General features: G+C 50.5%; 2 protein-coding genes across 2 annotated transcripts in view; one reads left to right on the forward strand and one right to left on the reverse strand.

Moving 5' to 3' along the window:
* The window catches only part of abcd4 (ATP-binding cassette, sub-family D (ALD), member 4), a 36371-nt gene extending 26623 nt beyond the window's left edge, over positions 1-9748 (forward strand). Inside the window, exons 17-19 of the mRNA XM_078406886.1 lie at positions 1732-1808; positions 4080-4195; positions 6462-9748. Coding sequence (XP_078263012.1) covers positions 1732-1808; positions 4080-4195; positions 6462-6533 — 265 coding nt within the window. The 3' untranslated portion in view covers positions 6534-9748. The remainder of the gene's footprint in view (positions 1-1731; positions 1809-4079; positions 4196-6461) is intronic.
* The window catches only part of LOC144597459 (acetyl-coenzyme A synthetase 2-like, mitochondrial), a 53003-nt gene continuing 48833 nt past the window's right edge, over positions 9251-13420 (reverse strand). The window contains exons 13-14 of the mRNA XM_078406885.1: positions 12085-12206; positions 9251-10841 (exon numbers count right to left, since the gene is read on the reverse strand). Of these exons, the coding sequence (XP_078263011.1) occupies positions 10665-10841; positions 12085-12206 (299 nt within the window). The 3' untranslated portion in view covers positions 9251-10664. The remainder of the gene's footprint in view (positions 10842-12084; positions 12207-13420) is intronic.

The following is a 13420-nucleotide window of genomic DNA, read 5'->3' on the forward strand; positions in this document are numbered from 1 at the left end:
CTAACACTATCCTACACACACTAGGGACAATTTTTACATTTACCCAGTCAATTAACCTACATACCTGTACGTCTTTGGTGTGTGGGAGGAAACCAAAGATCTCAGAGAAAACCCACGCAGGTCACGGGGAGAACGTACAAACTCCGTACAGACGGCGCCCGTAGTCAGGATCGAACCTGAGTCTCCGGCGCTGCATTCGCTGTAAGGCAGCAACTCTACCGCTGCGCCACTGTGCCGCCAAACACTCCAAAAGACGTGCAGGTTTGTAGGTTAACTGGCTTGGTGCAAATGTAAAAATTGTCCCCAAGTGTGTGTAGGATTGTGCGTGCAGTGTGCGGGGATCGCTGGTCGGTGCGGACTCAGTGGGCTGAGGGGCCTGTTTCCGCGCTGTATCTCTAAACTAACCTAAGCTAAGGCTTCGAGTCAAGAGAATTTGTGAGGAATGAGTATTGGTTCCTAAGGTCCCAGGACAGCTGCTTGTCACGATTCGCAGCCCACACTGGAGAGACTCTGTGAGTGACCCAGAGTCCGGTCACTGTGAATCCTCTGCGGAAAGGCATCGATAGAGTGGATGTGGAGAGGATGTTTCCACCAGTGGGAGAGACTGGGGACCAGAGGTCATATTCTCAGAATTAAAGGATGTTCCTCTAGGAAGGAGATGAAGAAGAATTTCTTTCGTCAGAGGGTGGTGAATCTGTGGAGTTCTTTGCCACAGAAGGCTGTGGAGGCCAAGTCAATAGATATTTTTTATATTATATAATTATAGATTCTTGACTAGTACAGGTGTCAGAGGTTATGGGGAGAAGGCAGGAGAGTGAGGTTAGGAGGGAGAGATAGATCAGCCATGATTGAATGGGATTGAATGACCAAAGAGAGATCGGCCATGATTGAATGGCGGAGTAGACTTGATGGGCCGAATGGCCTAATTCTGCTCCTAGAACTTATGAACTTGCTCCCCACCAGATGTGTCCACATCAGTTAATAAGGGAGACGGCCTCAGAGCAGGAGCTGAACATCCTCTGCCTCGATCAGCAATTTATTTTAGAGGTACAGCGCAGAAACAGGCCCTTCGACCCACCGAGTCCGTGCTGACCCGCGATCCTCGCACGTTAACACTATTCCTGCACACACTAGGGATCAATTTACAACTTTACAGAAGCCAATTAACCTGCAAACCTGTGCGTCTTTGGAGTGTGGGAGGAAAGCGGAGCACCTGGGGAAAACCCACGCAGGTCACGGGGAGCAAACCGAGGATCTTGGGGTTTTTTTTTGATTTTTTTTTAGATTTAGAGATACAGCGCAGAAACAGGCCCTTCGGCCCACCGGGTCCGCGCCGACCAGCGATCCCCGCACATTAACACTATCCCCACACACAGTAGGTACAATTTACATTTATGCCAAGCCAATTAACCTACAAACCTGTACGTCTTTGGAGTGTGGGAGGAAACCGAAGATCTCGGAGAAAACCCACGCAGGTCACGGGGAGAGCGTACCAACTCCGTACAGACAGCGCCCGTAGTCGGGATGGAACCCGAGTCTCCGGCGCTGCATTCGCTGTAAGGCAGCAACTCTACCGCTGCGCCACCTGGTGTTTTAACTGGTGTTTGTTCACCCCAGAGAGTGGACGGGGAGGATTGGGCTGACGTTGTGGGGAAAGGATTGCAACCCTTGCACAGAGTGTGGTGAGGGAGCTGTCCATCTGATGGGCTCGCGGGTGTTTCCTCTCCCCAGGTACGACGGGCTGTCTCCGGGGGAAATGCAGCGGCTGACCTTCACCCGCCTCTTCTACCACCAGCCGAGGTTTGCAGGTCCGTGTCCCGCCCTCCACCGGCCGTGCCGACTTCTCAGTTCAGTTTATAGTCACGTGTACCGAGGCTCAGCGAAAAGCTCATAGAAACATAGAAAATAGGTGCAGGAGGAAGCCATTTGGCCCTTCGAGCCAGCACCACAATTCATTGTGATCAAGGCTGATCATCCACAATCAGTAACCCGTGCCTGCCTTCCCCCCATATCCCTTGATTCCGCTAACCTCTACCTAACTCACTTTTAAATTTGGCCTTCATAACAGGAGGAGTTGAGTATAGGAGCAAAGAGATCCTTCTGCAGTTGTACAGGGCCCTAGTGAGACCGCACCTGGAGTACTGTGTGCAGTTTTGGTCTCCAAATTTGAGGAAGGATATTCTTGCTATTGAGGGCGTGCAGCATAGGTTTACTAGGTTAATTCCCGGAATGGCGGGACTGTCATATGTTGAAAGACTGGAGCGACTAGACTTGTACACACTGGAATTTAGAAGGATGAGAGGAGATCTTATCGAAACGTATAACATTATTAAGGGGTTGGACACGTTAGATGCAGGAAACATGTTCCGAATGTTGGGGGAGTCCAGAACAAAGGGCCTCAGTTTAAGAATAAGGGGTAGGCCATTTAGAACTGAGATGAGGAAAAACATTTTCAGTCAGAGAGTTGTGAATCTGTGGAATTCTCTGCCTCAGAAGGCAGTGGAGGCCAATTCTCTGAATGCATTCAAGAGAGAGCTAGATAGAGCTCTTAAGGATAGCGGAGTCAGGGGGTATGGGGAGAAGGCAGGAAAGGGGTACTGATTGAGAATGATCAGCCATGATCACATTGAATGGCGGTGCTGGCTCGAAGGGCCGAATGGCCTACTCCTGCACCTATTGTCTATTGTCTATAAATTCATCCAGTGAATTGGCCTCTATTGCCTTCTGAGGCAGAGAGTTTCTACAAATTCACAACTCTCTGGGTGAAAAAGTCTTTTTTCATCTCTGTTTATAAATGGCCTCCCCTTTATTCTTAGACTGTGTCCCCTGGTTCTGGACTCCCCCCGACATTGGAAACATTTTTTCCTGCATCTAGCTTGTCTAGTCCTTTTATAATTTTCATACGTTTCTATAAGATCCCCTCTCATCCTACTCAATTCCAGTGAATAATTTTGTTGCGTGCTAACCAGTCAGCGGAAAGTCAATGCAGGATTACAATCGAGCTGTTGACAGTGTGTAGATAGATACATGATAAGGGAATAACGTTTAGTGCAAGGTAAAGCCAGCAAAGTCCGATCAAGGTTAGCCCCGAGTGTCACCAAAGAGGTAGACAGTAGTAGTTCAGGACTGCTCTCTGGTTGCGGTAGGATGATTCAGTTGCCTGATAACAGCTGGGAAGAAACTGTCTCTGAGTCTGGAGTCTGGAGGTGTGCGTTTTCACACTTCAAGCTAGACCGTAGAGTCTCCGTGGAAGCTGCTGCCCACTGGCTTTGTCAGGGTATCCCATCCTGAACCCATTGCAAACCTTCAGTAGTAGCCGTGTGGGTTAGGGGTTGGGCTGGAAGGGTGCATTGAGCGGAGAACATTGAGAGATGAGAGAGTGCAGCGAGATACAGTGTGGAAAGAGGCCATGTGGCCCATCGAGTCCACGCCGGCCATCGACCGCCCGTACACCAGCCCTACGTCCTGCACACTAGGGGTGATTTACACAGGCCGATAAACCTATAAAACCTATGAATGTACGTCTTTAGAAGGTGGGAGGAATCCGGAGCACCCGGAGAAAACCCACGCAGTTACGGGGTAGAACGTACAAACACCGTACAGACAGCGCCCATGGTCAGGATCGAACCCGGGTCTCTAGTGCTGTGAGGCAGCGACTCTACCGCTGCACTACGGTGCCGCCCCAGGCTCTTGGGCCTCATTCTTGTTTTCTGTGGCTATCAATGAAGCCAGATCAAACGCAGACAAGTGGGACTAGTGTAGATGGTCGGCGTGGGCAAGTTGGGCTGAGGGGCCTGTTTCCACACTGAATGACTATGACTCTCGTGTAGATGGGACATGTTGGTGGGTTTGGGCAAGTTGGGCTGAAGGGCCTGTTTCCACACTGTATGACTATGACTAGTGTAGATGGGACATGTTGGTGGGTGTGGGCAAGTTGGGCTGAGGGGCCTGTTTCTATTCTATGAGACTGTGAGACAGGTTCTAGGGAAGGAAGTGACAATGCAGTGCTCTGAGACCCAACCCCCCCCCCCCCCCCCATCTTTAAACCCGGTCTTCTCCACCTCCTCTTTGTCCCCCAGTGTTGGATGAAGCCACAAGCGCGCTGACGGAAGAGACGGAAGCGGAGCTGTACCACATCTGCAAACATCTGGAGATGACGGTGGTCAGCGTGGGACACCGCAGCAGCTTGGAGAAGGTGGGAGTGACGGTCCTACCCCAGGGCAGCGAGCTCCGGGCGGGAGGGATGGGAGCGCGGGAGTCCAGTTAACGGGGCAGGAGTGGACAATGTTTCCGCGTCACAATTCAAACCATTTGTGGGGACATCCTGTGGCGGCCGCGGTGGCGCAGCGGTAGAGTCGCTGCCTTACAGCGCTTGCAGCACCGGAGACCCGGGTTCCATCCCGACTACGGAGTTTGTACGTTCTCCCCATGACCGCGTGGGTTTTCTCCGAGATCTTCGGTTTCCTCCCACACTCCAAAGACGCACAGGTTTGTAGGTTAATTGGCTTCGGTAAGTTGTAAAATTGTCCCTAGTGTGTGTGTGTGTAGGAGTGTGTTAGTGTCTGGGGATCAATGGTCGGCACGGATTCGGCGGGCCGAAGGGCCTGTTTCCGCGCTGTATCTCTAAACTAAACTAAACTGTCTCAGCAAGGATGGTTGGGTCAGTGCTGAGTGTTCCCAAACAAGGGTGAGCACGGGCCCCTATTCACTTAGAACAGCTGGGAAGCAACTGTCCCTGAAACAAACTCCGACCAGCGATCCCCACACATTAACACTACCCCACACACAGTAGGTACAATTTACATTTATACCAAGCCAATTAATCTACAAACCTGCAGGTCTTTGGAATGTGGGAGGAAACCAAAGTTCTCCGTTTAAACCCACGCAGGTCACGGGGAGAACGTACAAACTCCGTACAGACGGCGCCCTTAATCAGGATCGAACCCGGGTCTCTGGCGCTGTAAGACAGCAACTCTACCGCTGCGCCACCCTACCGCCATGTCACAAGAACCTGGTGGTTTTGTGGCGGTTAATACTAATGACTAGTCTTGGTTGAATTCCACATTATTACGGAATTAAAAGTCCACGGTGGTCCTGGTGAGGATTTGAACCCAGACATCTGGAGTGTTAGTCCAGGCCTTCAGATTACCCATCTTGTGACCCGCACCGTGGATGCTGCTGGGCAGCAGAGTTGCTGCCTCAGAGCGCCAGAGACCCCGGTTCGATCCTGCCTGCAGGTGCTGTCTGCACAGAGTTTGTACCTTTCTCTCCCCGTGTCCTGCGTGGCTTTTCACCGGGTGCTCCGGTTTCCTCCCACACGCCAAAGACGTACAGATTTGTAGGTCAATTGGCTTCGGAAAATATTCGGAAAAACTTGTCCCTAGTGTGTGTAGGATAGTGCCAGTGTGCAGGGATCGCTGGTCGGCGAGGACTCAGTGGGCCGAAGAGTCTGTGTCCGCACTGTCTCTCTAAAACTAAATAACCAAGATAGAGAAACTGCACTAATAATGTGGGAATGGCGGCTCTTAAATAGAAACATAGAAAATAGGTGCAGGAGGAGGCCATTTGGCCCTTCGAGCCAGCACCGCCATTCATTGTGAGCATGGCTGACCATCCACAATCAGTAACCCGTGCCTGCCTACTCCCCATATCCCTTGATTCCACAAACCCCTAGAGCTCTATCTAACTCTCTTTTAAATCCATCATGTGAATTGGCCTCCACTGCCCTCTGTGGCAGAGAATTCCACAAATTCACAACTCTCTGGGTGAAAAAGTTTTCTCTCATCTCAGTTTTAAATGGCCTCCCCTTTATTCTTCGATTGTGTGGCCCCTGGTTCTGGACTTCCCCCAACATTGGGAACATTTTTCCTGCATCTAGTTTGTCCAGTCCTTTTATAAGTCCTTTCATGCATGTGCTTTACTGTTTGTTAGACATTGCGATCCAGTTGAAAGACTGGAGCGACTAGGCTTGTATACACGGGAATTTAGAAGGATGAGAGGGGATCTTATTGAAACGTATAAGATTATTAAGGGGTTGGACACGTTAGAGGCAGGAAACATGTTCCCAATGTTGGGGGAGTCCAGAACAAGGGGCCACAGTTTAAGAATAAGGGGTAGGCCATTTAGAACGGAGATGAGGAAAAACATTTTCAGTCAGAGAGTTGTGAATCTGTGGAATTCTCTGCCTCAGAAGGCAGTGGAGACCAATTCTCTGAATGCATTCAAGAGAGAGCTAGATAGAGCTCTTAAGGATAGCGGAGTCAGGGGGTATGGGGAGAAGGCAGGAACGGGGTACTGATTGAGAATGATCAGCCATGATCACATTGAATGGTGGTGCTGGCTCGAAGGGCCGAATGGCCTCCTCCTGCACCTATTGTCTATTGTGCAGACAGCCCAATAAGTTGATTATTTTGTGCCTCATTGTGGGGTTAATGCTTGCTTTCCTCTTTGCCCTTGGACAGTTCCATGACTCAGTGTTGCATCTGCTGGGAGATGGGAAATGGGAGCTGAGTGCAGCCCAGCACCACACCTGATCTCCTCCAGGGACGGGCTCCACATCCCGACGGGTGGAGGCCCAGAATGAAACCTCTACCCCAGCTCTTCCCTCCGATATTGTGGTCAACTCTGATTGCTGAGGACGGTCCCGGGATCTCGAGCACGCCTTTCTCCATATCTCGAAGGACAACATCGTGCAAATTTACAATCCGAGCTCACCTCGGATCAGCTCCTTCCGAATGTCGACACAAGGAACTGCAGATGCTGGACACTTGTGCAGAAACAAAAAGTGCTGGAGTAACTCAGCGGGTGGGTCAGGCGGCACATCTCTGGAGAAAAGGCACAGGTGACGTTTCTGGTCAGAACCCTTCTTCAGTTTGCTGGACACAAAGTGCTGGAGTAACTGAGCTGGTCAGGCAGTATCTCTGCAGAAGCTGGGAAGGTGACTTTTGGACCATTAGTTCAGTTTCGTTTAGATATATGGCACGGAAACAGGTCCTTCTGCCCACCGAGTCCACGCCGACCAGCAATCACCGTACACTAGCACTATCCTACACACTATACAGAAACCAATGAACCTGCAAATCCTGACCACGGGTGCTGTCTATACGGAGTTTGTACGTTCTCCCCTTGACCGCCTGGGTTTCCTCCGGGTGCTCCGGTTTCCTCCCACACTCCAAAGACGTGCGGGTGTGTAGGTTAATTGGCTTCTGTAAATTGTCCCTAGTGTGCAGGATACAACCAGTGTACCGGGTGGTTGTTGGCCGTCGTGGGCTCGATGGGCCGAGCGGCCTGTTTCCATGCTGGATCTCTGAAACGAAAACTTTAGTCTCTTTTTCATCCCGAGGCTTTTGTCCGCCCATGTGCCAAACAACACTCCCCCGCACTTGTATCCACCTATCACTTGCCAGGCTTTGTCCTGCCCCCCCAACTCTTTTCCAGCTTTCCTTCCCTCTGCTACAGTCGTCCTGACCCGACACGTCGCCGGTCGATGTCCTCCAAGAGATGCTGCCTGACTTGCACAGACACTTTGCGTTCTACGTAACAGCAGATGGCTACGGTTAATGGGAATGGGATCGGCCTTGAGTGAGTGAGTGACTGTTGGGTCAAGTAGCCTGAACCCAGACTCTCGGATTCCAACAACTTGGCTGGGGCAGCACAGTGGCGCAACGGTAGAGCTGCTGCCTTACAGCGCCTGAGACCCAGGTTCCATCCTGACCACGGGTGCTGCCTGTACAAAGTTTGTGCCTTCTCCCCACGACCAGGCGGGTTTTCCCCGGGTGCTCCGGTTTCCTCCCACACTCCAAAGACGTACAGGTGTGTAGGTTAATTGGCTTTGGTTAAAAATTGTAAATTGTCCTTAGTATAGACAATAGACAATATTAGACAATATTACTCCGATATTACTCCATTCAGCCCTTCGAGCCATCACCGCCATTCAATGTGATCATGGCTGATCATTCTCAATCAGTACCCCATTCCTGCCTTCTCCCCATACCCCCTGACTCTGCTATCCTTAAGAGCTCTATCTAGCTCTCTCTTGAATGCATTCAGAGAATTGGCCTCCACTGCCTTCTGAGGCAGAGAATTCCACAGATTCACAACTCTCTGACTGAAAAAGTTTTTCCTCATCTCAGTTTTAAATGTCCTACCCCTTATTCTTAAACTGTGGCCCCTGGTTCTGGACTCCCCCAACATTGGGAACATGTTTCCTGCCTCTAACGTGTCCAACCCCTTAATAATCTTATACGTTTCGATAAGATCCCCTCTCATCCTTCTAAATTCCAGTGTATACAAGTATGCAGCGGGGATCGCTGGTTGAGCAGGGTGCGGACTCTGTGGGCTGAAGGGCTTGTTTCCGCACTGCATCTCTAAACTCAACTTTGCAGAGATTCACTTCTATTGTCTCCAAGTCATGGCTTCACGAGAGAAGTGATCAATTAGGAAACCCAGAGCAGAGATACAAATTACTGACTCTCTGGTGTCAGTGACTCCAGCGGTAGACATGATATTCGTGGCACTCCATCACACCCATCAGTACGCCTTCAATGAAACTCCTAATAATCATGTTGTCAACTTTTGTAAAGAAATTTTAAAAACCTTTGTAGAATAATGAAATAAATCTCAGGAACAACCATCCGAGTGCTTCTGTCAAAGTCTCACAAGGCAACATTTCCTCAAAGTCCCACACAGAAGATCTGAAGAAGCTTGTGGTTCTTTTCAAGAGGCTGGTGAGAAGAGGCAAGTGTGAAAGGCCTGGATAGAGTGGATGTGAAGAGGATGTTTCCCCCAGTGGGAGAGTCTCGGACCAGAGGGCACAGCCTCAGAATAAAAGGATGATACCTTTCGAAAGATGAGGAGGAATTTCTTTAGTCAGAGGGTGGTGGATCTGTGGAATTCATTGCCACAGACGGCAGCGGAGGCCAAGTCATTTGGGTATTTTTAAAGCGGAGATTGACATGTTCTTGATCAGTAAGGGTGTCACCACGGGGAGAAGGAAGGAGAATGGGGTTGAGAGGGAAAGATTGATCAGCCATGATTGAATGGTGGCATAGACTCGATGGGCCGAATGGCCTAATTCTGCTCCTATGACTTATGAACAGTATTGTTGACAGGAGTCACACAGGCTAAGGAAAGAACAGGTGCTTGATGTTATTAGGTCAATTTTAGTTAAATGACAAGCAAAACGAATCCAGTTTAACTGAAGAATCATTGACTTGAAATGAACATTTTCCACACAAACGCTCACTGGCTTGTTAAGTATTTCTGACATTTTTTTATTCAATGAAAGATGACAAATAAGCAAATGGAGGCAAGGTAATTGGATTCATGAGGAGAGAACAGATCAGGTAGGTTTTAAAACAGTTATGGGATTACTAGTGAAACGATTGAGAAGACAGTTCAGAAAAACAATTATTGAACAATATATCAAAAAAACTTCCCACAAACCAAGTGGAATTCTTTGCCACAGAGGGCTGTGGAGGCCAAATCAGTTTTTAAGGTAGAGATTGGCAGATTCTTGATTAGTATGGGTGTCGGGGGTTATGGGCAGAAGGCAGGAGAATGGGGTTAGGAGGGAGAGATAGATCGGCACGATTGAATGGCGGAGTAGACTCGATGGGCCGAATGGCCTAATTCTGCTCCTCTGACTTATGAAAGTCGTTTGTGTCATTCTTTGCCACACGAAAATTGTACTATTGCTTTAATTAAGCATTGTTCTGCTTCTCTCCCCCTGAACTACCACGAATGCAAACAGAGGCCTTTGTAGTTAAGTCTTGACTGTTTACTTCAGAGATGTATGTGAGGGGAAGCCTTCATTTTCCCCTTTATCTGCAATGTTTCCACTAGCAGGAGAGTCTAGGACCAGAGGCCACAGCCTCAGAATAAAAGGGACGTTCCTTTAGGAAGGAGATGAGGAGGAAATTCTGAAGTCAGACGGTGGTGAATCTGCGGAATTCATTGCCACAGAAGGCTGTGGAGGCCAAGTCAATGGATATTTTTAAGGCGGAGATTGGCAGATTCTTCATGATTATGGGTGTTAGGGTTAAGCAGGAGAATGGGGTCGAGAGGGAGAGATAGATCAGCCATGATTGAACGGCAGAGTAGATTTGATGGGCCGAATGGCCTCATTCTGCTCCTAGAACTTATAAATTGTGGCAGCAGCTCCAGATTCGAGACGAGAAGAATGAGACCTGCACGAAATCTTGTGGCATGGTGCTGCCTGGACACTGACTGTTGAACAAGCTGCAGGCCGGTGGGACCGGGAACCGCCTGAAGGCCTGTTGGACAGCATGACCGGGATCCCGCCCAAAGGCTCGGCGGTCAGCGTAACCTTGAGGTAGCTGGAGACGTCAGACGCGAGGGGCAAGGGCCGGTAGGAGGGTGAACCGGGGCGATGCCTCCAGCACCTTCAAGGTCGCCTGCAGGAGGCCCTCCTGGGACACAAAGATGGCCGGGCGAGGAGAGTAGAAGAGAGGGACGTCGGTTCACGGGAAACGCTCCAGTACATCGAGCGCGCGGGCCGCCCGGACTTTGGAATAATGGCGCAAAAGACATGGCGGCGCCCACCTGTGTAAATATATGCAAAAGGAATTTCACTGTGCAGTTGCATCCGTGACAAATAAAGAATCATCAAAGTCGCTTTCTCGAGCATACAAGATGTCTCCTCCCTAGTCCTCAGCTTCCCCCTTCAGCATCTGCCGGTACCCGACCACTATCTCCTGCACGGCTGTGTGGTCGTCCAGCGTGGTCAGGTCTCCCAGCTCGTCCAGCTTATGCTCCACGATCTTCCTCAGGACCCGCCGCATTATCTTCCCCGACCGGGTTTTGGGCAGCCGCTTCACAATCTGGAAGACAGACGATGTTTGCCCCTTTAGTGGTACCCCAGGCACAGGGTTGCCAACTTCCTCACTCCCAAATAAGGGACAAAAGGTGACGTCACAGCCCCGCACCCCACGTGACCTCACCCAGTCAGCAGCCACGTGCTCCCGCTCCACCAATGGCGGCCGCCCCGGGCTGGGAGGCGGGTCGCTACGCAACCTCTGTTAGGCGGCCTCTGGGCCTACACAGTCCGGGCCTACAGTGTCCAGGCCTACAGGGCCCCCCGGGCCTAATACGGGACAAGGGCAATCCCGTACAGGACAAACCAATTTAGCCCAATGTACGGGATGTCCCGGCTAATACGGGACAGTTGGCAACCCTACCCAGGCAGCACGCAGTGTACATTGTGCGCAGTTCATTATCAGAGATACAGCGCGGAAACAGGCCCTTCGGCTCACCGAGTCCGTGCCGACCTGCGATCCCCGCACACTTACACTATCGTACACACACATACACACACACATTAGGAACAATTTACAATCTTTACCGAACCAATTAACCTACAAACCTGCACGTCTTCGGAGTGTGGGAGGAAACAGGAACACCCAGAGAAAACTCACACCTGGACGGGAAGTGTCCAGTGGTGGATACCTGGTGACAGACAGGTAAGAGGCTGCTTCCCAACGGTGGCTCTGACGCTGTGCATCGCCAGTGGGTTTGACAGAGACCCCGAGTTACACAACATAAAACACCTATATGAGCCAGTCACAGTTGCCTGTGTTTTGCCCATATCTTTGGACTTTAGAGAGACAGCAGGGAAACAGGTCCTTTGGCCCACCAAGTCTACACCGACCAGCGATCCCAGCACACTAACACTATCCTACACACACTGGGGACAATTTACATTTATACCAAGAGAATTAACCTACAAACCTGTACCTGTCTTTGGAGCGTGGGAGGAAACCAGAGATCTCGTGGTCACGGGGAGAACGTACAAACTCCGTACAGACAGCGCCCGTAGTCGGGGTCAGACCCGGGTCTCCGGCGCTGTGAGGCAGCAGCTCTACTGCTGGGTTTCTGGACGCCCCATTACAGGAAGGAGGTGGAGGCTTTGGAGAAGGTGCACATCCACTCTCTCCAGGCCTTTCACTATTCGGTACGTTTCAATGAGGTCCCCTCTCATCCTTCTAAACTCCAGCGAGTGCAGGGCCAGTGCCGACAAACGCTGTATGTGCAACAGTTGCAGAGCACACCAGACCAAGGCTTTACCTGGACGTGATCAGGAGCAGCATACTTTGCGATCTTCTGTGAGACGATGTCTTTCAGTTCCTGCCTGATGACGTCCTCGCCCATGTCTATCCCGTCCTTCAGGACAACGAAGACGTAGGAAGCTGGGGAGGGTGGGAAACACACGGACTAATGTCAACCACAACCTCTCCAACTCCACGAGGGGCCCCAGCAAGCGAAACCCCTCCTCATCTGTCACAACAAAGTCACTGTTCAAGTTCCAAGTAGAAAGTCCAAGGAACTGCAGATGCTGGTTTATACCAAAGGTACACACAAAGTGCTGGAGTAACTCAGCAGGTCAGGCAGCATCTCTGGAGAAAATGGAGGGGTGATGTTTAAGGTTGGGACTCTTCTTCACACCCTTCTTATCATATCATATCATATATATACAGCCGGAAACAGGCCTTTTCGGCCCACCAAGTCCGTGCCGCCCAGCGATCCCCGTACATTAACACTATCCTACACCCACTAGGGACAATTTTTACATTTACCCAGCCAATTAACCTACATACCTGTACGTCTTTGGAGTGTGGGAGGAAACCGAAGATCTCGGAGAAAACCCACGCAGGTCACGGGGAGAAAACGTACAAACTCCTTACAGTGCAGCACCCGTACTCAGGATCGAACCCGTCTTCTCCTGAACCTCTTGGTCACTTTGAAGACACCATTATGTTACGCGTGCCTTGCATAGCCTAGATTTTAGTTTAGTTTAGAGATACAGAGCGGAAACAGGTCCTTCGGCCCACCGTGTCAACACGGCGACCAGCGGTCACCCCGTACACTAACACAACCCCTACACACACACACTGGGGACAATTTTACATTTACGCCAAGCCAAGTTACCTACGTCTTTGGAGGAAACCGAAGATCTCAGAGAAGACCCACGACGCAGGTCACGGGGAGAACGTACAAACTCCGTACAGGCGAGCACCCGTGGTCAGGATCGAACCCGAGTCTCTGGCGCTGTAATGCAGCAACTCTAACCACTGCGCCACAGTGCCGCCTGGCTAGTGTCGGAAGCTAAATGAGACCGCTCATGACCAAGAACCAAGACCAGAGTGTTGGAATACTGGGAGAATACTCCCTCCGTCAACAACCCCCCCCCCACCCCCGTAAAGAAAAAAACCTTTTTCCTCTATACACAGTTCCAGGCCCTAATTTCACATTAATCACACCTTCCTCCTTATCTGCCGCATGACAGAAAACAAGTGCATAAAATGGGCGACTTCCGAACTTTTCCTAATCCCGGTATTAGTCTCTGCTAATCAATGTGAAGGAAGGAACTGCAGATGCCGGTTTACAACAAAGATGTAAGACA

Source organism: Rhinoraja longicauda, chromosome 10 (assembly GCF_053455715.1).
Source record: "Rhinoraja longicauda isolate Sanriku21f chromosome 10, sRhiLon1.1, whole genome shotgun sequence".
NCBI classification, from domain to species: Eukaryota; Metazoa; Chordata; class Chondrichthyes; order Rajiformes; family Arhynchobatidae; genus Rhinoraja; species Rhinoraja longicauda.